Source organism: Nicrophorus vespilloides, unplaced genomic scaffold (genome assembly GCF_001412225.1).
Source record: "Nicrophorus vespilloides isolate i.1.1-1 unplaced genomic scaffold, Nicve_v1.0, whole genome shotgun sequence".
Taxonomy (NCBI): Eukaryota; Metazoa; Arthropoda; class Insecta; order Coleoptera; family Silphidae; genus Nicrophorus; species Nicrophorus vespilloides.
The window spans coordinates 1-27,110 of NW_017097821.1; the positions used below are offsets into that span (position 1 = coordinate 1).

Here is a 27,110-nt window from a genome sequence, read left to right on the forward strand (position 1 = left end):
TTTATATACATTCATTTATATTAGTAGAGAGTTTTTAAGGCTTTGCTTACAATCATTATTATTATAATTCACAGAAAACCTCATTATTTAATTAGAGGAAACTTCTTTCGTTTTCTGATATTATAATTACAAAAAAGATAATTTTCATAATATTTATTTAATTAGAAAACTATCTTCTATGGTTATATATTTAAATAACTGAAAATTCTAATTAATATTTATTTACAGAAATGTTTTTGTACTTTTGTGGTGTACTTTTTTTGCATAATAATTATATATTATTTATTGTATGAAAATATTAAGTTAATGGTCTATGACCCTAGATTTGGGATGGGGAAAACAAGTGGCTCCACATTGTCTGAAAGTTTTTTTTTTTTGGGGAAAGCAGAGTGAATCCTAAAATAAACTTATTAATATATTTTGGCAAATATTTGTAATTATAAATCACACACGTGGATAAGATAATGTTAGACTTCTTTATCAAGAATTATGTTTGCCTATTAAACATAATATGCGTAATTAAACATAAATTTGCGTAAAGAGGGGGAGGAGCGGACGGAAACGGTAGGGAATTGGATGGAAATCCCCTGGCGATTCTCCAGTCTTGTGGATTTCGCCGAACTGGTTTTTACAGTTGCGTATGTGCTCTAGCTTCTAAAGGAGTCAGTCTGCTTGAATCTTCCGTTCGAAACGTACATACCACCTACATACATTAGCGCAAGTTTATAAATAAATTGTTAATTTTATATTGAGTTGTGGAGCGTGAGGTGAAATGAATCAGAATCCTACAGTCGATTGGGTAGAAAAACACGCAGAAAACAATCCTCTGATCGAGATGAACCTAATGGGCAACAAACCACCGATCGCCGGTCCAGAGATTGACGATCTGGATGAATCGCAAACATCGGTAGCCCCTTATCCCGGTATAGACGATGGTTTCTTCGATAAGCCCGAGGAGATCCCGGAGATTCACAACAGATTCGGTGAAGACGAGGCCGATGCCAAAGTACCGAATGGTGATGCTCTTCCGAATAACATACCACCGAGCCATCCAAGGTCTCACCATCCATTCCCACATGCCCCGGGTTACATTCCGTACGATAGAAGAACCGAGTACGACATGGGGGGCTTTTCTGAGCTGGAAGCATCCCAGACGTAACGTTATCAACACAAAAAGACCTTGGCACAAGGAATGATGGATTTGGCTCTGTTTTCCGCGAATGCAAATCAACTGCGCTACATCATCGAGAGCTACGCAAGACACCCATATTTCTATCCAAGCGTCATCTTGATTTCAATAAGCCTATTGCTACAGGTAAATTTATTCAACCTTCGCATCCTACAAAATAAACATTTAAAAAAAAAACATCCATTTCCTGAATAAAAACAAAGAAATTGTCTCTTATCAGGCGATCACGCAATGTTTATTTTTATTTCCACGCATTCAGTTTTAATTGCAACTAGCAGCATACCGTCATCATCGTGCATCATTATCACATGGAGACTTAATCATTTGTGTTTATTGTTCTAGGTCGGAATTGGAGTGGGCTTAATTTGGAATGCGAGGTACAACGTCAAAGACAAGAAAGAGATCTGCGTTGCCAATAAAATCAATAATTATACAGTCATCGGCATCTTCTTGGTCACAACGATAAACGTCTTTATCTCAGCTTTCGGCGTTGCTCCACCAGCTGCTACAGCTACAACTACAGCGTCCACATGATCAACGCTTCCCTTCTTTTATTTTCAACATTTGTGATATTAGTTTTGCTTTAATCGATCATTTTTTATATACATTCATTTATATTAGTAGAGAGTATTTAAGGCTTCGCTTACAATCATTATTATTATAATTCACAGAAAACCTCATTATTCATGACACAAAGAATGCGGAAATGCATTTATCGTTATTCATTTCCAGTCGGATGGATGATTCACTGATCTGGATGGAAGATTGCATTTGAGATTTTAATTTTTCATACAATTATTTATAAAGTTGAATATAAAAATAATGTTGATCCGACAGAAAGATGTTTAAATAAAAGTGAAAAATAAATTTGATATTACTATATACAAAATGTTTATGAATATTTTATAATAATGTTACGTGATGCGAATTTCATTAGAATTGTTAATACATTACATTAACATTTTAAGCATTTGCAATTTACTTATATTTCTTTTTAAGATTCAGCAAAAACAACCTTCGTTTTTCCTACGTCAATAATTCATTGTCCATTTACATGGAATGGACAGTAAATTAACGATATAATTAATTATTCATCACCAATGTATGTAGCATGTTTCCATATGATTATTGTTTTCCTTTTTTATTAGCAAAAGGTTTACAATTATTTGATGTATTTGAATGTAAAGCACGATCAAAGTTTTAACAAGAAACTCCGAGTCAGACAGAAATATGATTCATTTATATACTTATTTTACCACAGCACAAACAATATTTAAATTTATGCTATTTTTTAACACGAAAAATAAATGAAATGAAATAATCTGCGTTATTGGAGCGCGACGATTTCGGCTCTTATAAAACATAATTATTCAGGATAATTCTGTATAAAGCCTAAGAAATCCATTATACTCTTTGCCGCTAACATTTGTATATTTAATTTTATGTTAGGTGTCAATGGCCAATGCCGACGTCCGTAAAACTGTGTATCTTCTTTTTTATTACGCAGTAAAATTACAGAATATATTTTGATCTTACTATTTGTTTTGACTGTGTGTAAATAAATACTGTGAGATGTCTATACAGATTCGAGGTCAATGAATGTCGATGACCTCAGTTGAATTTACCGTTTTTTATATTATATTATAATTATTACGTTAACGAAACTAAAAGTTACTTCTTGCTCTTTTGTTAATTCAATTTATTTTGTTAAATTAACTACTCGAACAGAAATGATGAAATATATGAGATGATTAAATTCATATTAATTAAATTATGTCTATTGAATTTCTTCAGTTTTCCATGTAATTGTTACATATGTTCAGGTAGACTAACTTAATATGTTATTATTTTATTCTTATTTACTTTTTGTATTGTATAATTGATTCAATAATCTTTATTATTAGTACACAAGTAAATGTTTATATCTATTTATTATAAAAATAATATTAACATAGTTAAAGTTTAATGTATGCAAATCCAGTACTGAATAAATAAGTAATTGGTTTAAAGTTCACTTTAAATGTTTGTTTTTCCTTTTAAATTTAAATGTATTTCGGGTATCGTCGTTTTCCTTCGTTACATTTTCGTAGTCAATGGCTACAAAGGTACAATATGTCAATAAGTGTTTGATGTCTCGTGTTGTTTTGTATTAGAATCATAAATCCAACTGCAATTCCTGAAATAATCTCTTCACATTACAAAATAAACTAAAGGTGAGCATATTTACTATTATAATTACTTTTTAGTGAATACTTTAATAGTGATATTAGATCATTTCTTCACAATTAGGTAAAATATAATTTATATACATTATTTGGTTAAATTATATATTGTGTATAATACTATTTAATTGCTCTATATAGAGTGCGTGCAATCAATACTATGTTTAATTTGTTTACTCTCGTAATCACAAAAAAATAAAATTTTTAGGTTATAAAATTTCATGTCTAAGAATCATAATTTTGATTATGAAACACTAATAAGTGTATGATTATACTTTCTAAATTTAATCATTTATTAATAAAATAAAAAAATATGATTTAAATAAAAGTATTCATTACAACATTTTCTTAATAAATGTATTTTAAATTTTTAAACTATATTTGAAATCATGTTTTTGTTGTTATTCCAAATGTTTCAGCTTTTTAATTTATGAATTTATCATTAATTCAAAATTCTAACAGTTTGTAGTGTGTGTGATTTGCATTTTTTTTTTCAATCGTCTCCTTTTAATATACTGGGAATATAAAATACACATTTTCACATGTTTGCAGCATATTTATTTTACTTTCCTGTGATCTCTATATGGATTACTGCTTATAAAAGACCTATTGTTTCTCCTTTCAAAATGTTTGTCTTTTGTATAAGATACGTCTTTTGTTGATTTTCTCACCAACTTGAATCATTTTATTTACATATAATAAATATGATACAAATGGATGTTGAACACAATAAAAAGAAAATATTTTCACTAAACGGTTGTTAATTGAAAATTGACTTAAGTTAAACTAATTCTAATTTGCGTTTTCCAATTTATAACTGGATCAACAAAACTACTTAACGCGATAAATCTTTGTTTTTAAATAATTATAATAAAAATTATATATTAATAATTATAATAATTCGATCTATAATCAACAATTAAGGCACTAAAGGTACTGGAAAAAGTTATTGTCTGTGTTGTTTTTTTTTTTACGAAAATCATATATTCTTTTGAAGTTTGCGCTTTTACAAAACATTATTATCTTAATGGCAGTAAATTTGCTTGTTTCCTTTTATAAATACATAAACTGAACATATTTTTCAAAAATACAAAATAAAAACTCATTGCACATTTCAAAATAATCGTCATTTTGTAATATAAAAATAAACTAAAAACAATGTTTCAAACAAAACGCTACCATTAGATTACAAACAAAATCCAATTTATTGGTTTGTTTTTAAAAAATATTTATGTACAATTTGAGAGCATTTGAACACAGTAGTTGGTAAATAATGAATGAAAAATGTATAAAAAAAAGAAATACCACCAATGCTCATTTATGTATACTTCTGTCGATCATAAAAAGGGATCTTAATACATATTTTACATATCTTAGTTAATGATAATAATAATAATAATTAGAGGAAATAGATAATATTTATGTAACAAATCCTAAAAGTCTATTTCGAACTTCATTTGTATAAATATTTACAATCGTTCTAGTTTATGTACAATATATATATACAAATACATTTTAATAAATAAGATTCACCAATATCACAAAAGTTTTCTTTTTACTTTTCGTTTAGTTTTGTTTGGGGGGAGGTTCTTTGTCTACACGCATATCGTCTATTTTCGCGACAATCTTCAAAGCTGGTCCCAGCTTCATTGCCATAGCAGTCATCAAATGATCCTCTTTGAGAAGCATTAACGCCTGGCCGTCAATCTCTTGAATGAGGAAGTCTTCTGCATAATCAGAACATCCGGGAAGGTTCTTGATGAAATCGCAAACCTCTTGGACCTTGAATAAAATAAGAAACATTGATTAATCTTCTTGAAATTGTTAGCATTCAGAAAACTTACCGTCCATTTCAGTGGATCCACCTTTGGCGTGGTGTCTTCAACCTGTGAAGATTCCGTGGGACTTAAACTACTTTCAGCACCTGAATTAGATTCAACATCAACTTCCATCTGTTCGTCTTTGTCCCATTTCTTTTTACCATCTTTAATCTTTTGTCTGCAATACGATAACATTTAATTAATTAATTTAAAACTATTATTATTATTAATATAACTTACGATTTCGAGCAGGATATGGAACAGAAGCGTTTGTTTTTCTTGAATTTGGCTCGGATATCAACTATACCACAAGATTCGCACTTCGCTAATTCGCCTTTCGGACTCATGCTCATCACATTATTAGGTGAAGCAGCGAGTTTCTTGCGTGGAGGCTCATCTGGGTGTTCTTTATCAGAATTTGGATGTTTGTAATCGCCCAACAGTGAGCTTCTCGTTATTGGGAACGGTTCAGACGATTCTTGAATTACGAAATCCTCGATTACGTGCGTTAAAACTTGTGGTTTAACCATCGCTTTTGGTGGACAACGTTCTTTAACTTCTTCCGCGGTTACGGCCAAAGGTAAACCGTTCTCTGTCGTTGTTGTGACCGGTACGGATGTCATGGTTCCCGGAATTGGCGTCGGTTGTACCGTGGCAGTAGGATTCTGTTCCACACCATTTATAATCGGTTTGACTTCCATTGATTGCAATTCTTTGATCTCTCCTAAATAAATTAATAAGTTAAATAATCAGTTACATAATTTAACAAAACAAGAAATAAGTTGTTCTTTAGTTATTATTGTAATGGAAGGAGGGAACGAAGTGTGAATCTAAATCTTCACGATCACACACAGAGATCTCCTTTAGTTGCTCTTGGAATCTCATTTCGTAAAATAAAATTTTCAATTATGGTGTCATAGGTCCATATTTCAAATTAATTAAACGAAATCAGGTCTTATTCTATTTTAATTTTTGCACAAATTATGTACGTCAAATAGAAATACCTATATTCCGGAAATATTCGATATGTTTGTTACTAAATAATTTCAAATTTGCCTTACCGTTTTCTTTTGGAATTTCTACTATTCCTGATGGGCTATCTGCAGCAATACCACTTTCTCCAACTAACTCGCTCTTCACGGATGGAATATTTGCTGGCAGTGGAACTTGCTGAGCTGTCGTTAAAGTTATTGTCTGTTGGTTGCCTTGAGTAAGGGCTTGCATTTGATTGTTACTAGTATTAACTTGTGACATGGTTCCCTGCGCTGCTTGAATTTGCCCAATTATTGTCCCTTGTTGCGTCATCTGTTGCAATTGCTGAAATTAAGACGAATGTTAGTTCGAGTCCAGAAATTATATTTAAAATGTTGACTTACCGGATGTATTTGTTGGATACCCATTTGCATTGGTTGTTGGGTTACAGCTAAATTGGATTGTAAAGATAACCCTTGGATGGTTTGTTGCATCGCCTGTTGGACTTGTCCGTTTTGTCCTTGAGCAGACATCGATACTACAGGCATGATCGGTCTATCCCCTTGCATTTGCATCGATTGGTGTGGGATACCTTGTATAGTTTGCATCGCTGTAAATAAATTTACAATTAATATTGAATATCGGCGAAATTTTCAATTATATTTTTATTTATTTTTGTCCTTATATTTGAATTAAAACTAAATTTTGGTAAACTTACTCATCATGGGTTTTGGTTGAATATGTTGTTGACCAGCCTGCGCCTGAAATTGCATTTGCTGCAAAGCGTTTTGCTGCTGAATCGATGATTGCATCATAACTTGTTGCTGCTGCTGTTGTTGCTGTCCCTGTTGCACTTGCTTATTTTGATTAGCAATTTGTTGCGCCTTTTCCACCGTCATTGGTGATCCGGGAGTCATGGATATGCCCGTTGATGTATTCATTACTAACATCCTAAATAAACAAATGTTAAATTTCATCCTGCGCTGTGAACTACTCAATTACGTACTTATTTTGAACTATTTGGTGCTGTTGCATGTTATTATACGGTTTGATTTGAGTTTGATTCGCCGCGTCTGCTTTGGGAGCAGGCGAAGTACGGATTCCGGGTGCTTTAGGTCTCACCTTAGCCCCTGTTTTCGCCCCCATGACCTGCAAAGAATTTAGTACCAACTGGTTACAAAAAGGAACCAAATTAAAATTATGTAACAGGTAGAAAACAACGAAACGCAAATAAATAATACACCCTGTTTTAGCATTTTGTTTGTAAGCGACATTCAAAGATTTAAATAGACATTGACAACAAAAGAAAACAGCTAATTTTGTGGGTGGTATTACTCACTTGTGTTTGCGCCCCAATAGTTTGCGTAGAAACAGAACTTGCCGGTCTTATATTTTGTGTGCTTGAAGGTAATATATTCAGAGGTCTGCTCGTCGCCTGCTTTGGTTGAATATTCTCGTTGGCTGGTCGTGGTTTTCCCAACTGCTGGATAGTTCCTTGGGCGGTTATTGTGGGTTCTAAACCATTACAACGCAATTTATAATGTTTTCTGATTAGCTAATTAATAATTATTCGTCTTACGGTTCTGTTGAGTTTGAATTGTCGCCGCTTGCGGACTTTGTTGGATGAACATCCCTTGGGAACCATCGGCCTGCGTCCCACGAATAAATATCGGATTTGGAGCAATCAGGGCTTGCGACTGAAGACCGTTTGTTGTCCATACTTGAGGTATTCCGTTTGTGAATTGCCACGGAGTGAACTGCATTGGCTGACCATTCTGCTGCAAAATATTAATAATTAAATTATCTTATATTATATAATAATTTACGATGAATAGAGCAATATTTGTTTAAAATTCTCTTTTCAATTAAATGCTATATAATACATACTAATGGACTGATGATTTGAGCTGTAGGCTGCGATCCGATCATGGCCTGGGAAACCTGGACGCACTGACCCTGTTGCTGCTGGGCACCTGCAACTGTTTGCACGTTTCCTGTGACCTTTTGCATTTGTACCTTTTGCCCTTGCATCACTTTATGCATTTCCTGCGGCTTCTGTTGGGCTACCGCGGAATTTCCGGGCGCCGAATGCGTGGGGATTATGTTGGGCTGGGAGCCGATTGCCAATTGGCTGAATACTAAAGTTTGTTGGTTTTGCGTGGTCGGTATTGTTGTGTAACCCGGAAACGTTGCTAAAATTTATCAAACGTAATTGTAATTAGGGAAAAAGAAATATGCTAACTAACTTTAAAACTAATGTATTATATACATTTAAGAGTGTGTAATTAAAGTGAGTGTAAAATAAATAAATAAAAGCCGTGGAAGAAGGGGTACGTTTTACCAATGCATTAGTAGGCAAAAAAATAAGATTCGAAAATGAAATTAAAGGAGTAAAATAAATTAAGTAACTGTCCACGTGAACGGAGGACATATTACATAAAGTGACAAGGGCATAAGGTTGTTTTTCTTTTCTTCTAATCTAATATAAAAAAATATGTATATAAGTACTTACCACCTTGGCTAGCCTGCAGTACTTGCTTTCCTTGTGTAATCATATGTTGGCCTAATTGGTTTCCTTGGAAGGGTTTGGTGATAACCTGTCGAAAAATGTAATTAGTTTGTGATCGATATTGGTTTTGTTGGATATATTTTTACTTGTATCTGTTGAGGGTTGATACTGGGATGGAGCGAGATGTTTCCGGGCATCAGCAATGGTCCTTGTGCATTATATAGTTGTTGCAAATATGCTTGATTCTGGAGGGGTTGCTGGATGACCTGAACTCGGCCATGACTCCAATCCATTTGCTGGGTATGTGCAGCTTGCGCTTGTTGCAACGGAGACATTGTAGTAATAGTTGTGTTATTAGAGCCTGTTGCCAAAAGTTGACCTCCTTGTGTTTGAATCACTTGCCCTCCTTGAGCTGCAACTTGTTGGTGCATCGATACTGTATAGTGAGGTGGGCCCATAGATGTTTGCACACATTGTCCTCCTGCCAAATTAGTATTGTAATGCATCGGTGTTGATCGATTAGTAAGCTTCGTACCTGAGGAGGCAACGGCGATTTGTTGTATGTGCTGAGGGCTCTGTGCAGGAACTAAAGCCTGCTGCTGATCAGCTTGTGTCATTGTGACCTGCTGCATTTGTTGCTGCTGCACCACTTGCTGCTGAACAACTTGTTGTTGTTGCTGCTGCTGTGGTTGTTGTTGCTGTTGCTGCTGCTGCGCTTGTTGTTGCTGGGCCTGAGCCTCGACCATTTGTTGTCCTTTATTAATATCCGCCATGCTTCCGCTATACACTTCCTGCTTTAAATCTTGATGCTTCACCGTATCGTGACCTCTTTCGAGATTTAGCAGAGTGTGGGCTATATCATATTTACAGTCCTCTGCTGTAATATCGTAGATGCCCGCCTTCTGTGCCAAAGTCTCCAAGCACTGCAAAGAGCGCGATCCCTCTTGGGTCTGAGTACCGCCGCCTCCGCTGCTTCCTTCAGGCTTAGCTTCTTGCGTAGACTCTGGTTCCTGGTTGGCACGATCCTCTTCGTTGTTATTTAAGTTCTTCTGCTTAGCAGCTTGAATACTCGTGTTTGTCGTGTCTTTTAACGGTTGCTTCTGATTGTCGGCCGCTTGCTGCAGGTTGTCGTAGTGTTGCGATCTGAAATTGAACAAGAAACTGTTAAAGAGAGAAAAAACTCAAACAAAACATCCGGCCTTTTGGTAGAACGGACTAATTTTGCATACAATGGCCTCTTATTCTGGTTTAGTGGAACGCAGGAAAATTTCTCAAGTTTTCTGACTCCACCACCATCACCACCACCACGAGCAGCACGATAGTCATCGGTCGCGTTGTAAATTTTTATAGTTCATTATTTTTCATCTCTGTTGATTGTGGGTTGCTGAGCTTGGAAAGTGCATTGCATTAGTGGCAACACTAACGGTACATAACTTTATCTCGCTTGCTCGGTATAAACAACCCGCATTGCAATCGGAGAACATGCTCCATCCTTTTCCCGCTCCCTTTTCTATACACACTGACGAACGCTTCCACGATTCACCAGCAAAATGCAATTATCTCACTAACCCCCGGGAACTTGAAACCCCACAGTACACCTCTTTTTTATATACATTATTTTCCTAGTTTCTTTTCCCCCTCCTGCGGCAGTATGCATTTTTAACGTTATCTATGGTAACATGTGATCTTAACATTAATTTATTTATAACAGTTTCTGCTCCGTTTGTAGAGTATTTTCCAGATTCCACTTTCCGTTTTTCTCTTGTTAGACTTTAATTTACAAGAGTGGAATGGTTGTGGAGTGGGGATCGAGGGGTGGCTTAATAAGGGCGCAGACTACACAGCGTTTTATCGGAGTAGAGCCGTATTTCGGACCGAAATCTCTCTTAATTATTGAAATAAATTTCGTTTCCTCCGGCAATGCGGAAAATTTCTCCAAAGCTATAGCCCACATCTGGCCCTTTCGCATCCACAAACATATTAAGAATTGTTTATCATTGGCGATGAATCCAATCGATATTTTATTAAAATTAATTAACGTAAAATAATTAGCCCCGACCGGTATTCGCATCCTGAAATCACCATAATTATACATATTCATTCAGACATTGTAATTCGTGCCTCGAGGATATGTGCTGTATCCTGTGTTTTAAAAATCCTATGGTGTACTTTCTCATCTGTATTTTAATATGGATGTGAACAAGAACCGCCGATTGCAACCGGCGCATTCGAACATTTGTATTTGAAAAAGCGAGATATGAGTCAGAAATACTTGAGAACCTCTGTGGGAGGCTCTTACAAAACTTCATTAAATCCAGCAGAATAATTTAGCAAAACTATAATGAACACTTACATCATTATATCTATGGTACTATCGCAAACACTTATGTTGGTATTAACACCTTTGCGCATTTCGCTCTCCCTATTATTTTTCTCCAAGATCATCTGCTTCACTGTACGCGCTTTCAAACTCATAATAACAATCACAGCAAAGGAAATTTAAACAAGAAAATATCACTTTCCTTCGAGAATATTTCTTAACAACTGAAGACCGGAGAGCACTATTTTTATTGTAGATTTTTTTTATTGCGATCGTAATATATATTTTGGAAGGTAACTGGTTAAGGTTATTTTATTGCTCGACGTTTACAACTTTGTCCTTAAAAACTTGTTTGGCTAGAACCCAATATTATAGGGGTAGTTAAAACGAATTCAATAAGTAAATAGTATTCATTTTTAGTGTACTTCAGGTATATAATTTCATAAATACTAGACAGGTGATTATTTTTATTTCCAGTCGAAGAAATTTTTTCAACATGTTTAAATACATTTTTAGCCTAGCAAAAAACTTTCTTTCTGAAAGAAATAATGCTTGTAAGAAAGGAAAAGAGATTTATGCTTTCTAAAATGAAACTGTGCTTTGTGCTTGTTATAAATCTGCAATCGGTAGATCCTTGGGTAAGCGGCTGCTCTTCACAGTGGGGGATATTTTTTAACCTCTCTTCAGCGATGAACGAAGAAATAACATTTCAGGTACAAAGAATAAATTATTTGAAATATACGTGTACTTTTCATTTGACCGAAAGCACAATGACAACATGTGTCTTCCTGTTTGTTAACCGAAAACCTAAATAATACCCCTATTCCTATATTTGTTTTTAATATCTTCTTTATTTCAAACAAATAAATAGTTATTTGGAAATAAAATTTAATACTTTTAGATAATATTAAAAACATATTTAGAAAATGTTCATATTTCTCAAAACATTAATATTTTGAATTTTAGAAATTCTAATTACTGTATTCAGTGAATATTTATTGTTGTGTTCTGAAAAGTTGTTGAATATGAGCAAATGTTCAATGGCTGTGTACTATGATGATTATCAATTTTGTGAAATGTATTGGTGTATAGAAAATGTTGGATGGCAATTGTGCACGGGGCAGATGATGATATTGGATGAAAATTGTATGTGCACGGTTGGGGTGAGGGTTGTGTATGCATGGGGTGGTATAGAGCCCTATGGGGACTGGGGTTGCACCGGGTGCGGCCGACAGGAAAATAACGAGGGTTGGACCTTTATATAAGGGGGAGAGAGCGAGCCCTGCACACTCTCTGTTCTCTATGTGTGCATGCTGCATTATATCTCCGAGGGGTGGCGCGCGGGAGGTGGACAGAAAGAGAGAAAGACGACGGGTCAAATAGGATTATCTAAGAGAGAAAGAGTGGGAGAAGAGGGTGATGGAGAAGGACGGAGAGAATTTCGGAAAAAGGGGCCCGCCAAAAACATTATTGTTGTTTGGGAGCCATTACTGCTTTCCCTACGAAAGGGCAGGATTTCGCAGAGCAGAGGGGCAGACCCCATTCATCCAACATTTTTATGGGTGCCTAACACCACATAAAGAGAGAGAATCTTTCGAGAAAGAAAGAACAAAAGTAAAAGAAATACACAATCGCCATTTCTAATGGTTCTACGAACTTCTGGGAAATTGAAATATCGTTTCACATCCTCCATTTTGAATTTTGATATTAGTTTAAACATTCGTCCGCTCACGAAGATTTCTACATTCTAACAAAATGGAGTTAACAAATATATTCACGTTACCTTTTAAACTAATGATCTTTCATACATTTATATCTTAAATTCTCAATTATCATTAGTATAATTCAGACAAATTATAATTATATGAAATATCAAACCTTCTATATCAATTTTCACGAATAATAACGTTTTATATTAATTTTTAGAAAATCACTCAATTTTTAACATTCAATGAACTATGTTTCACTTTACGTAATGTTCATTTGTTACAATATACTAATAAATATTTTTCAGAACAAATTTGAAAATTGGAGTCAATTCATTATTACTCATTGTTTTTCTTTCGACGTTTACTGTTTACGCTTGTTTTATGTATTCATGTACATAAAACTAACGGAAGTTTCATCATAGGTTATATTTCTATATATACCTATTTTTGTGTAAGATAATAATATCAAAATGAATTAATACCAACTGATATATTTAATATAAGTTTGTATCTTCTTGAGAGAATCTTCTTAATCTTAATGTGTATTTATTTATAAGATGTAACTTATTTTTTGTTTAAGAATTTAATAGAAGCAACGATTATAAAGATGATGCGTTCATGCAAAATATATTTCACTGTAATTACGCATTTTGACCATTTTCAGTTTACGAACTGAAGTGATTTGCTTAGCGTAACTGCTTAGGTGGGTACTATTTTATAGAATTGAATTTACGAAACAAACACTAAGACAATAATGCGTGGCATGCAAAACATGTTACATAAATTTCACCGTATTTACGTAAGATGTGAATTTGTAGTGGGATCGCTGTGTGTGGATATGTGCATATGATAGATATTAGATTTGTTTACGGGGTTGTCGTGGAAACAAGTTTTTAAAAAATTGTTTTGTAAATATAAAGCTGTGTACTAAGTTGCGAGGAATTCGGTATTGTGCAGTATGACAGTGTGCACGGAGTTAAGTTTTGTTCTTTTGGGGATTGTTTTGTGGGAGATTAAATGGGTTATTAAATATAATTTGATGGATGCAGACATCGGAGGTAAAGTGGAGAAATGGGGTAGCAGATGTTTGAAGTACGGATGGATGGGGTAATGGCATGGCAATTAATAAAGTTCTTAAACGTGTGTATGGAGAATCGGGTAGTTTGCGGGCTTCTTTAGGTGCGAAAGGCGAAGAGACGCCCGGAGACCGGCGGTTGGCGGCGACGTTGCCGGACAACAACAAAGCGGTGGCGGCGCAAGGGGGCAACGTCGCAGCGCGGGCCACGAGGTAGTGTCGGGCGCCGTTTAAAGGGGAGCCGCCGACCGAAGCGCTCCATCCACTTTAATGCTCCGCTCCGCCGACTGCGCCAAAACAACATCCAAACCTTACCCAGGATTCGAACCCGGAACCTTTGGGGTGCTCCACCAAGGTCGACCATTACACAACACCAAAATACAACAAGAAAAGAAAAACACATACACAGGACAGACATATACAGCAAAGACGTACCGTGTTTATACTCGTCTCGCTCTTTATCGCTCTCTCAATATCTCTCTCTCTCTTCGAATGCGCGTGCTTTCTCTTTAAAGCCAACCATTTTCACCAGCGACGTCTCTCAGTAATCCACTTTCTGTGCGCAGCGCAGTCGCGACGATAGAAGAAAACAAGGTAAAAACGAGAAAAAACGAAAAGAAAACAAACTCAAACCTTTTTGTAAAGAAACCATAAGACCTCCGTTCCATTTCACGGAAAATAAAGGCACTCACGGAGAAAATCTATTGAAAATTGAACCGAATCCAAATTGAGAGGATGACGCGTTCTCAGCACACTCACACACTCCAACTTTCGGCCTGTTCCATGCGCGCGGGTTCCACACGTTCCTTTCGAGACCATCAAACTGTTATTGCTGCGGGTACCACTGGCGGTTCTCCATCGCGTTCGCCCAACCAGCGCATGCGTGACGCCCCGTTTTTTCCCCAATTACCAACCGGTCGTCCTTCGCTCGACGAATCACATCGTCCGTCGCCCCACTCCACATCCCATTGGTTCAGACGTCTGTCCGATCGTCGATGGTTGCGGAACGGTGGGGGGCGGTAGCGGCATCACCAGATGATGGGTAGAGGAGGGAGCGCCGACTGGTGGAGAGGAGTGGAGTGGAGGGGAGGAACAGATAGAATGACTGAGGAGGAGGGCGCCCCCCTCATACCGACCGTCATTCGGGAAGAGAAACCGAATCCCCCTTTTAATAACGGACGTCCATTCTATTTTAAGAATTGTATTTTAATGATGGCGTTATATCATTTGCTGCCGGTAGGCAATGGCCATGCTTCGCTCCGATGCCGCCATTTTTTAAATTTCCCACACACACTCTCCAATTCTAATTACCAACCACATCTAATTCCATATTCACCACGAACAGCCACCTCCACGCCGTCACTCACTACTTAGCATTTATCTATTTATTACACGCACATTACGCAACAAGGATATTGGATGGACACCGCATGCGTTCGCTTGTAACAGGCTCGCAGAAGAGAACATCAATGCACGCACGCTTAATTAACGTCCTACTCCACACATCCTACGCATTTCAATAAACACTATCTAATCACAAGTTAAATACAAAATGGTAGACTCGCTTTATGCAAATCAATGACAGCCAACTACAAAACACAGGAATTTACAAAATGGAGAATAAAAATTCTCAACCCTGTCAAACTTACGAAAAATTACTTTTCTTCCATATACACTTCACAATAATCACCCATTTAACATAAACTTTGAAATTAAACGAGATTAATCTAGCCTGAATCTGCCTCCCACATTTTAAATCCAAAATGCTAAATTTATTACATCTCATCATCTTTAAGATTAAGTTAACGTACACGAATGAGTCCACAAATTGGATTATTTGAGTAAACTAAACATAATCAGCACATATATCTTATGCATAATTGTTTTTCCTTTGGTTAGTTAAAATGCAAATTAAATTTAAAATATATTACTTCAGAAGTAATCAATTGCAATGAGAAATTAAGAACTCAAAAACGTAGATGAGCTTACAACTTTAAGCAGAATATATATAAAAAAACTTGATTAGATTAAAAATAGTTAATCTATAAAACTGCAACCAAATAAAGGTTAAGACCATTTAAAACCCTATATTTAAGCTTATAATTTAAATGACAATGGCGATCAAACTTAGAAACTAAAATAACTTTAATGATAAACATAACTATGATAATCTTTGAATCATTAAAATGAAAGGTAGAAAACGATAATTAATGCATTTATATAAAATGTAATCAAATGCTTCAAACTTTCATTATTCGATTTCGTATGCTTCGGTGAGGTAATTGTAGCCTTCGTGTGCATAATTCACGATCGCTTGTTTAGTAACTTCTGATTTGTTTTATCGGACTTTTTTTTTATAGAATCTTATCATTGCCTTTCAAATACAATTACACGGCTGATTCATCATATCTACTATAAACATTACAGCCATATACGTGTACGTTGAACATTTGTTTAGTCAATCGTACAATTTAAGAATTAGATGTATATTTTTTTTCTTCATTTGCACAAAATGTAAGTTGAAAAAAAAATAAACATATTGAAATCATGGCAAGAAAAAAACACGAAATAATATAATTATCTAAGCAGCAATCGCCATTTTTACCTATGCATTATATTTTTAAAGATTCATCAATTACTAAATTAGACTTAAAATCTATAGAACAGCAATAGTTAGATAGAGGTTTTGGCCATCGACCATGTATTAATCAAGTTGTTTTATGATAACTAGAGCAAGGAATGGAAGCAATGACTTATTTATAGATGAATCGAAGACTCTTTCCACTGCAGACAATATATAATAGGAAATGATATGCAATTATAATCAGTTCGTACTTTACTCTACAGGCATAATACAGATAATAAAAGAAGATTAAAGAAAATAAGCATTTTAAAGGCAAATTTAAATGTATTGTGAACAAAATTTATGTATTTCCTTTTAATTAAAGAACGTATTCAAACCCTTTTAAACTAGTTTCATTTAAAATATGAATTATATTCTTTATTCAGAAATCATTCAATATTTAAAGTATTTATAGCATTTTTGGTATTCAATTTTGAAGTAATATTTTTCTGAAATTATAAATAATGATTCTTGCTTGGATTGAAATATTCTATATATGCAAAATACGGAATTAAATAAGTATATTTATTTTTCATTTTATTTTTAATTGATTGATATTTTCATAAAATTTTCAAGTTACGAACAAAATTTATTTTTTATTTGACGTTATCTTAGTTTATTGTAACATATTATTTGATGTATATATTAAGAAAAAAGTTGAATATTTTAGAAATTTTAGTGTTCGTAAGTCGAAAATTTCAATTTATGTAAAGCAAATGATGTTTTTATCGATGGAAATAGCTAATACACGATGTTACAATTAATTAAATCAACTTGAGGGAATGTTTGTCATCGTATGGGAGATAGGAGGCCGCTGATTGAAGTTACACAGGAGACACGAAGTTGTTTTCTCAAATATTTGTGGTTCAGACGTTATGGAATTTATAGGCGACAGAGGATATATGCTGTGGCAATTTATTAAGAGTTTTCGAGTAGTTTGAAAATGTGCAGACGCTTTACACTTGTGGTCTATTGTATATAACTTAATTAATAATCATGTCACGATGGGCTAGGCTAATTATTCATTCAAAAGCAAAAAAAAAGTCGCTTGCATTTCATCGATGCTCCTAAAAGCCCCTTTAGACATGTTTTCTTGATAAACAAAAGTCAAGAATCGATAATTACACAACCAGCGGCGTTCCTCCCTCTCCCCTTTCGCATGCATCAGGCAACAGCATCATCATTATGTGCGTGGTGGCAAGTTCTGGTAGTTGCTTGAAAAATGGAATTTCTATTAACACATTCGAGGATTCTGAGTGGTTGGTGTTCTGCGGAGGGGTGCAAACGATCATTAGGGCTTTCCGAGATGGATGCATCAATCTTCTCCGTCCGCCCAGACACGTTCGCGTATAGTATAGTCAGTCTTATTCGTTCGACGAAGCCTTTCCAAGAAAGCAGTCGGAGAGAGGAAAAGACGAAGAATAAAAGCACGGAGGCGCTCGAAGAACCGGTCACGGTTGATGATGATTCGTTGATCTTCGACACAGACCCAATTGATTTATCAAATTGAAATGCTTCCACAATCGATCAATTCCCACCTCCATGGAATATGTCAAGTCATTACTCACACCCAGCTTATTATTTATGATTCCAACATATTTTTTCTTTTCTTTCTAATTATATTATTTTTTAAAGATTTGGATATTACTCAATTAGCAAATTTATTTTTTTAATTATTGTTTCCAATACAGACAACCCTTTGTTCCAAATTATGACCAATCATTTATTTAATTATTATATAATTTTAAAAAGTATTGATTTCTATTGAGTTTTATTAAGAAATTACATTATTTAACACAATTTTACTTACACATTTACTGAATAGTAATGAAACTAGTAAAGATTCATCATTATCACCTAGTTGTTGTCTGGCCCATTTATTATTTATTGATTTTGAAGATTTTTAGTTGAAAACATTTACTTTTATAATACTTAATAAAAGTTGTCTCATGATAGATCACGATAATATAACACATTAAAATATCATATATAAAGATATATCAATTACCATCGACTTCAAAGAATAAACTAAGTAATTTCGTAATAAAATGTATGTTACAATAATTTATTAAAAAATATTTTAATTTCTATGAGTTACTAATATTATAGTTTATATTTTTTTTCAATTCATTTGAAAATAGCAATGCAAAAATGTATATAACCAAAAAAATAGTAAACCAAAATAAAACTTGAGAAAATATCAGAAAGACCTATTTAAAATTAATAAATAAGCATTTTAGGAAAAAATATTTTTTCTATTATTTACTTCTAATATTAAAAATTGAGTAATTTGTAAATTTCGTAATTATTTATTTATTTTTTTAGTGCAATGAATAAATTTGACTGTTTTTAAAATGTAAATTTCCTGCTTATTGTAAGAAACCAATAACAAAGTTCAAACTTTAGTTTTTTTTGTATTATTATTAAGTCAAATTACATCAATATTCAAGTGGTTTTTTGTAAAATTGGTTGCTAATTATTTTATATTTTAAAATCGAAATGAATGCTCATATCTGATTACAAATATGACACATTAAAAAAATATACGGTGTTTGGCAATATTTATTATAAACATACTATTGATATACTTCACTTATTTCCATTTACTCTATCTTAGATGGAATTAGTTGTGTGATGTTGATACAGTCGTGAGGAAATAATTTATATAAAAATATGTAATATGTAACTAAAACTTTTATAATCCATGTTTTTAATGCAATATCAATTTACAAATGTACATTAAAAAAAATGATAAAAAGTTAAATGAAATGTTCTCAAAGGAAAGTAGTTTCTTAAGTCTAATTTATTCTAAGATGTTTATAATAAGTTTTTTGTTGACGAAATGATTAAAAAGGGAAAAAAGATATTTTTAATATTAACATAAAATTCCGAGGCGACACCTGACTCTACAATAGTGGGTCCTCTCACGTGCGGGGGATGCGATCCGGTCGGGAGGGGTCTGCCCCTCGAACGCAAGGACCTGTTTTTCTCACATCGCGGTCAACCTAGTTGGGTCCGTCCTCCATCTCTGTTCCACGCACGCTGATAGCCATATGGGCCATCCTCGTCCATGGTCTGTGACAGTGACTGCTTTGTTAAAGGCGTGCAGATGTTTGGCAGGTAAAGCCCCCGCGGGGCCGCTCAACGAGATGGAAAAAAGAGAGAAAGAGAAAGGAACAACAACAACAAGAAGAAGAGGAATTAATGCGAACCGCTACGGGTTCTCTTAGTCTGCATAACATGTGGAGTGCAAATGATGGGTTGGTGCTTGCGCGAAGCCATACCAAACGACTAGTTGCGAACTACTATCGCACAAATGTGTATTACCGCTGCTACTTTCACCGGGCCAATTTATGATGGATTTGCCTCACGAAGAGATCCAACCCTCCCCTTCGTCTGACGTCCTCCCTGAATTAGGAGTATGCTTTCGGAATTCAGATGGTATGGCTTTAATAAGGACCCCTTGATCTACCGTTTCTCATAAAGACTAAGATCTCATCAATTTTTATCGAGATATTAAAGTTTCCAATAACCGCTCTCCGAGCCTTCTCATCCCATTAACACACTAAAAACGAAAACCGATTCATTTAACCTGCTTCATCCATAATTACATTGAAAAACATTATATTTTTAATATTTAAAATCAATATATTAGCTCTGACTAACACATATTTTTACAATTAAAACTAATTAATTCAAACAATAACAATTATTTTATTATATATGCTAATTTAATAGAATAAAATAACAAAAATTACATTATACATCATTATCGAGAATCGAATGCGCACATTGATACATGAGCATTACACTGGCTAGAACAAAAACGCGCAGCAGGTTTGCTAATGAAACGAACACATCTTATAAGAATCAAGGTATGTTCCATGCTTATCCCATCTGATTTGAGCAAACAATCCGCTGTGTTGTGCTAGCTTTGCTGCATAAATCTTTGCAAACAGGGCACGTTTATTCGCAGAAAACTCGGTTATTGCTAGTCCGACTCACTCGATTTCGCAAACTCGTTTACTGCGAGTGAAAATGCATGAAACACTGACAATATTCGCAGCAATTACGTGATCCAATTGATCAAAATTAATAAGTAGTCGTATAGCTTTCTAGCTAAAATGAATGGATAATTACTGCTTGTTTACGTTCGGCGCTTTACTACACGATGACCTTATAACCTGATACTTTTTTTTCTTAATCTCTGATGCCATGACCTGGCACAATCTTAAATATGGTTTCTATCTTACTTTTTTTTTTGGCAATATTTATACGCACGTCTATTTTTACATTTACTTATAAATTTGTGTTCAATTTTATTTCGATTATTAAAAAAATATTTGAACCAAATGTAATTATTAAACATAATACATTTTAAAAAGTAGTTTCTCTTAACTCCTGATGTTATGGAACTTACTTTCTGGATATATCTTATATACTTATAATAAGTTTTAAATATAATTACAGATTATCTACAGTTATAAATCACTAAGAAACTCTACCTGTTAGCTGCTCTACGTTGGTTTTGTTAATATTATATAACAAAAGTTGGAAAGCACTGCTGTAGCTGTCTCGACTCTGAAAAATAATAAAAAAATAAATAAAATTTGCATATTTCTTTAATTACTTAAAAATATATAATCAGTACATAATTACAAATTTTTAATAATTATTATAACATAAATTTAAAAATCTGATCAAATTGCTTTTACTGATTAAAAAAACCAAATTAGGGATTTAATTATTTTAACTTCAATTAAAATTAAAAACTATGAAAATTTTAATGTTTTGTTGATTAAATTTGTAAATAAAATTAATAACAAACAAAAGTACAGTGAGAGACATTCTTGTATTACTATTTAAATTTTTTAATCATTTATTCAATCTTTTTTTGTATGGCGTAGTTCCGTGATAAATAGAAATTGCGGTTGGTAAATGAAACCAACAAAAGTATAAACGAAAAGAAGAAAAACATAGTAGGAACACACACATACAACGTAATGACCTTCCACTCTTTATGTACAGGAATTAATCATTTTGCAGGTCAGTAGTGCGTGCCTTTTAAAGTCACGAATGTGCATTTTAATTAGCACAGTAATTAATGCTTGTGGCATTTAAATTTGTCTGAGGTGAAACGAGAGTCGAAGAATACAGGACTACAGCACAAGAGAATACGTATTTTATAAACTCAATGATAATCTTGGACGAATCCAAGATGTTCATTTCTTCTGGTCAGCTGCTTCATTATTAACTTAAAAAAAAATATAAAGTGATGATTTAAAGAAAACAAACCATTTTCTATTTTCAGTTTCACTTACAATTAGTGATTAGTGCTATTGTCTTAATATCCAGAAACTAAGTTCCGGATTCAGAAATATTTTTTATTGGACAAATCCATGGAGTTAATGTATTCTGGTGAATTACTTAATTACTGCATTTTGTCTGTGATCATAGACTGAAATAATTATATTTCATATCAAAAATTGAAAAAATAAAATAAGAGAAATATAAATGGTTAGGTTCTAATAAAAAAAAATCAGTTTCAATTCTTATTAATATTTTTTGGGATTTTCTTACTTTTTTTTAATATCCAGAAACTAAGTTCCGAATTGTCAAAAAATATTTGTATGTAATGAAATAACAATTTCTGTTATTTAATTTATATTATAAACAATATAACATACATAAATAGAACTAGATATAGTTTGGAAAATACAGGTTGATGGAAAACGTTTTTCAGAAAATGGTAAAAGAAGATAATCATTATAAAGAACAAAATATCCATTAAAATGGTAGGGCAGGTCGTAAGGGGAAAAAAGTTACCCCATTTAAATTGGTTGTTGCCTCGGGGTCTTCTGCCTCCGGTACACCTGTCCATAATTGTAGCTGTATTTTCTCAGCGCAATTTGATTTTAACAAAACATCAGAAATTTTCACTTTGTTTCTTTGCATACACATACATATATTTATAATTCCATTACAAAAATATACATCAACATCTGTTTATACATTGTATAGTAAATTATATGATCATTACAATTTGTTAAAAATAATAAAATACTTGAAGTCGTATTGAATTATATTTTTAAATTATAATAAAAAAATAATAATATTCGTTATTTTAACAGACAACAATCAAATAAATGAGTCTTAAAAAACTTATTCAAAAATAATAATTCTAAAGTGATTTAAATTAATTGATTATTAAGTATAATGTTTATAAATTTCTTGTCTATATTTTGCACACCTCAAAACTATATTTTTCTTCACAAAGATTCGAATACACAACTATTAGCTTATTCCAATATGTAATGTCTTTTTAATTGTGTTATGGTTCCTTTCCTTTCTCACATTTTCTACTTTTATTACTCAGTTCAAAACTAAGACCAATTATTTTCTATACACATTTCTTTAGTTCAAGAAACTTTCAAGTTATATATTTGGCCAATAAAGTATCCTTTATTATTCAAATTGTAATATTTATAATACAAATAATTTCAAACAAGAATTATTGCAAAAACGACTGAAATACTAAATTACTTGGTATATTTAAGAAAACTAATGTTATTGTGTGTGGTTATGTGCAATAATATTGGAAATATATATTAGCAAAGAGTATGATGAAAAGTGTAGATTTCCGTGGTTCAGAAAATATCGAGTGTGTGTTGAATTCATTTCCGTTTCCGAAATGAATGGAATGTAATTCGGTAGGGATTTTAAGAGTGCAGTGGATCGAGAAGATTATTGCAACTCTGCAGGCCCTTTTCGGGTGCGTGTGCACACACCCTCGCAACCCTTATTTATTCAACGCACTGCAACCACACGACGACGAGGACTCATTTCCTTTCTCGCGTCCTTTTTTCTTCTATTTAACATTCAGCTATGCCTCTCTCCCTTTCTCTCACCATGGAGAGTTGCCATGACACGTCCCTCTCTGCTTCACTTTACAAGAGGGGCCATGAATAGTCAGTTCGTCTTTCTTTCTCCGTTTCTCTCTCTCTCTCTCATATTCCTTTTAACTACAGAGAGAAGGCGAGTGTATGAGTTAGAGGGAGAGGAGGGATTTGCTGTATATTCCCTCTTCTCGCCATCCTCTGCGAGGCTCGCAGCGAACCAAGCTGATTGCGAGAGCGCGTGGCGTATCTGCTGCTCCCACTATTCCAGTTTTCGGTTGCATAGGTGGCGCCGCCGCCGCCTTCCGCCTCTCCACAACCTAGGCTCGAGGAGGGAACCCACGTTCGAGGGATCGATAGGCACGGCGGTGGCGGCGGATCGCTGCGCCGATCCTTCGAGACCGTCCCCCAAATACGAGAGACGAGGGGGAAGCTATTACCCGTTCCGCGCACATCCGACACAACTTTCCTCCACACATCCTCTCGCTCTCTCTTTCTCCTTCAAACACATTCATTCGGCTCACTCGGTCTTTGCCCATCTCAATCTCTCTCTCCCTCGAACATCGCATTTGCTCGAGCAGGAAGTGCGTAGCGATTGCTCAGCTCTCTCTCCTCTCCTTTCTTTTTTTTGTTCATTCTCTCCTCTCACCGAGGAAACCTTTCCTCCATATCTCCACTCTTCCATTTCCTTTGGTGCCCGGAGCCCACTCGCCGCACTTTAATTCCGCCGACCGCCCTTCATCCTATTAGGTTTTCGCTTTCTCCGGCGCAAAAATTATTCACCACGTCCCCACCAACTCCTGATTATTTTAACACCTGACGCCCTTGGCGTCGCCGCACTCGCGTTCACCCATTCACCCAAGGTACAATTAACCTCCGCCCAGCCGAAACTACCTGAAATATGACGACTCATAAATTTAAAGACCACAAAACGCATCGAGCTTGTAAATCTTTTCCACTGGTCACGCATTATCCAAATCCCATCTCCGATTGGTCCAGACTATACGAGTGTAAAAAATGCAAAGTTTTTTACGACGTGGAATAAAAAAATATACATCCCAGTCGGAAAGCGAAATCTAGGGGAACTCCCCTAACCTAACCCATGAGGGTTACTATTATGACCATCCCCTTATTGTCTTCCAAAAAAAATCAATATATTATCAAATAAAAAAAATGACCTCCATTGGTATAACAACAAAATCGTAATACTTATTTTACGTTTTTACAAATGTTAAAGTTATAATTAACTGTGTTAGTTAGTTCAAGAAAGTAACTGAATAATAATTTCTTTGCAACAAAATGTATCAATTTAAATGGAAATTCGTCCCTTTTTATACCCGCACTGAAAAGCAGCTGAAAAACGTACGTGCACAGCACAGAAATATAAATATAGGTAATCAAGGCGATGGGACATTGGCATGCAAGAGCGGGGGCTGTGCAAACGCACCCCTAGGGAAATAAGTCACATGTTCTCGGATATTGGGTTCTTTTTTGACATGCGATCGCTGGCGGCGAGCAATACAACAGTGACGCCTTGATCCGAACCTACACAAATCTGACAGAGACAGCGCAAACCCTACACCAAAAAGAAAGAAAATTCTGATCTCCGAGTTGCGAGTAATCCAATTTCGAATTTTTCCACATCCTTTTGTCTACGCCAAAAGCGAAACTGGTAATCCAACACACGGATTTGACCCCAGCCAAGTGTTAAAGAAAAACAAATAAAGAAAATATAGAATACAAAAAAAAACAAAAGAAACGTTGTCTACGTTGCATCCCACGTTAACAAAATTTGTAAATTCCGTCAAATTGAACTTCCCATTAACATAACTGGGCAAAATCATTTACTCCGTAAATTGAATTTCCCGCTCCTCTGCGTTCGCAATTAATCGATCCTCGGAATCGAGCATCTAAGATGGAAAAGTGGAAGCTGTAGGTGGAGACGCGGCAAAAATGAATGCTTTTTTTTTATTTCGTTCCCGAGGTAAATTCTCCATTCCAAATACTGCCCAACGGGCCGTGAAATTAATCAGGAATTTTATAAATTATCCAAATGAAAATTTCCAATCGTTAAGCAAATGTGCTTATATATATTTTTCATCTAACAAATCGTAAAACCTATTTCCGTGTAATAACGATCATAATGAATATAAAATCAAAGAAAGAAACATAATAAGTTACATTTATTGAAGAAATTTAACGACTTTACGTTCTTTCACTATCATCAATATATAAATGAAAATTCTATATAATTTTATTTAAGCAATTATTAAGATAATCTTAATATATTTGTATAATAATTGAAAATTTGATCAATATATGGATTAAATTCTAATCATACATAAACAAATAAAAAATTAAAAAATATTTACTGTTAATTTTACCTTAAAATGTGTGTTTTTTATATATTCATATTTTTTAAAACTTTGCACCTGAGAATATTTTACAATTGAAACTATATTATTATAATTAAATAGATCAAATACAGTATTTTTATGTCGTGTAATTTTATTCACAATCTGTTCATCAATGTGAACATTGAGTAAATTTAAGATCGCGGTTGACATTAGGTAGATAATCTTTCCCGGTGGATAGTTACCATTATGATGATTTGATTTTTTTAAGGTTAACTTCAGTAGTATATTGATGCTCTGCAATTCCACTATTTCCTTTGACTGTGCATTTGCATCTATTCTTAACACTCATTGTCCATCGACTTGGCTGAAGGTCCATATGCTGAACCTCATTAATTTCACTGTCCATCTGTGATGAACGATTGCCCTATTGCTGCAAGCACCGAGCGGACTCACAAAGGGCCTAGCTTGAACAGGATTTGAACCTGCGCCCACTAGCTCGTGGGTAGGGCGACTTAACCGGCTATTAGTCGCCTTAATACAGTAATTAAAAAAAATATAACTTAATGTTGCAGACTCCAAGTCATAATTAGAAAAAAATATAATTAACAAAAATAGTAAAATTACTTTAAATAGAAATGTGTAATATAGTAACTAAACCAAATTGGTATGACATAAGGATGATTGATATGCACTAAAAGGGGATAGCTGCTAACAAATACTATGTTACGCACATTTCCAAATGCAAGCTGACTTTTGAACATTGCTATTATAGAAAGCAGTTTCAATATGGGTTCACATGGGTAAATCGTTACAACATTATAATACTGGTTTTTATTTCGGTGCTGTACTTTTTGTATGTGAAAGGGTGATTTTGGACCAAATCCCGTTTAGTGCCGGATGAAATGGGAAGGGCCGGTTTTCGTTGGTCTCTACCATCAAGATCAACAACGGCAAGAGCTGCTCCAGCAACATCATCAATATCAGAGTAATGCGGAGCACACAGAAATGCTTTCTCTTTTTTTCCCTCCCATTTCCATTATTGCAGCAGAAAAAGGCCGTGGTTCTTTCTCCCCGCATACCGGGAAAATGTTTGCATATTTACTGTTGCCCCAAGCAACCTGGACTTGTTGCCACGACAACACTTTCCAAAATTCCTGGAAACCAGAACACGGCATTTGCATCCGAGGGATTTGCCACTAATGTAGCAGACGGACGAACGTTCATAGGATTATGCGCGCAGAACCGAATCATGCTAATTTCCTCCTCTTTTCCAACAGTAATTTTAAACTTATTAAATGCATTTCATCAGCGCTACTTTCAATTAAGCATCGTCTAATTATTTATTTTCCGAAAACTCCTCCGGTTTGATGTTTTCGGATTTCAATTATAAACTTACTCGTTGCCCCTAGATTTCTCCC

At 34.4% G+C, this 27,110-nt stretch overlaps 2 protein-coding genes and 1 pseudogene across 10 annotated transcripts in view; 2 read left to right on the top strand and 1 right to left on the bottom strand.

Annotated features, from left to right (window-relative positions):
* Window positions 1-596: 596 nt before the first annotated feature.
* Window positions 597-2,021, top strand: LOC108561071 (annotated as a pseudogene).
* A 1,269-nt stretch (window positions 2,022-3,290) lies between these two features.
* The window catches only part of LOC108561076 (D-2-hydroxyglutarate dehydrogenase, mitochondrial-like), a 66,197-nt gene continuing 42,377 nt past the window's right edge, over window positions 3,291-27,110 (top strand). For 2 of the 3 annotated variants that reach the window (XM_017918858.1, XM_017918861.1), the window contains exon 1: window positions 3,291-3,402. The gene's annotated coding sequence lies outside the window, so the exon portion shown is untranslated. Of the gene's footprint in view, window positions 3,403-14,253; window positions 14,411-27,110 lie in introns of those variants that run through there. The other variant, XM_017918859.1, reaches the window with a different exon arrangement.
* Window positions 4,947-14,692, bottom strand: LOC108561075 (polyhomeotic-proximal chromatin protein-like). Of its 7 annotated transcripts, none has more exons than XM_017918853.1 (14): window positions 14,450-14,692; window positions 9,248-9,855; window positions 8,859-9,193; window positions 8,716-8,800; window positions 8,091-8,395; window positions 7,783-7,981; window positions 7,543-7,718; window positions 7,210-7,373; window positions 6,922-7,154; window positions 6,608-6,813; window positions 6,293-6,548; window positions 5,472-5,955; window positions 5,256-5,409; window positions 4,947-5,193 (listed from the first exon to the last, which is right to left on the bottom strand). In XM_017918853.1, the coding sequence occupies exons 1-14, from the start codon at window positions 14,482-14,484 to the stop codon at window positions 4,978-4,980; spliced, it is 3,456 nt and encodes a 1,151-aa protein (XP_017774342.1). In that variant the 5' UTR covers window positions 14,485-14,692; the 3' UTR covers window positions 4,947-4,977. The 7 variants fall into 7 exon arrangements, with proteins under 7 accessions (XP_017774342.1, XP_017774346.1, XP_017774340.1 ...); XM_017918857.1 differs by lacking the exon at window positions 14,450-14,692 and adding an exon at window positions 11,066-11,149 and having other exon boundaries at window positions 8,091-8,182; XM_017918851.1 differs by lacking the exon at window positions 14,450-14,692 and adding an exon at window positions 11,066-11,149 and having other exon boundaries at window positions 7,783-7,978.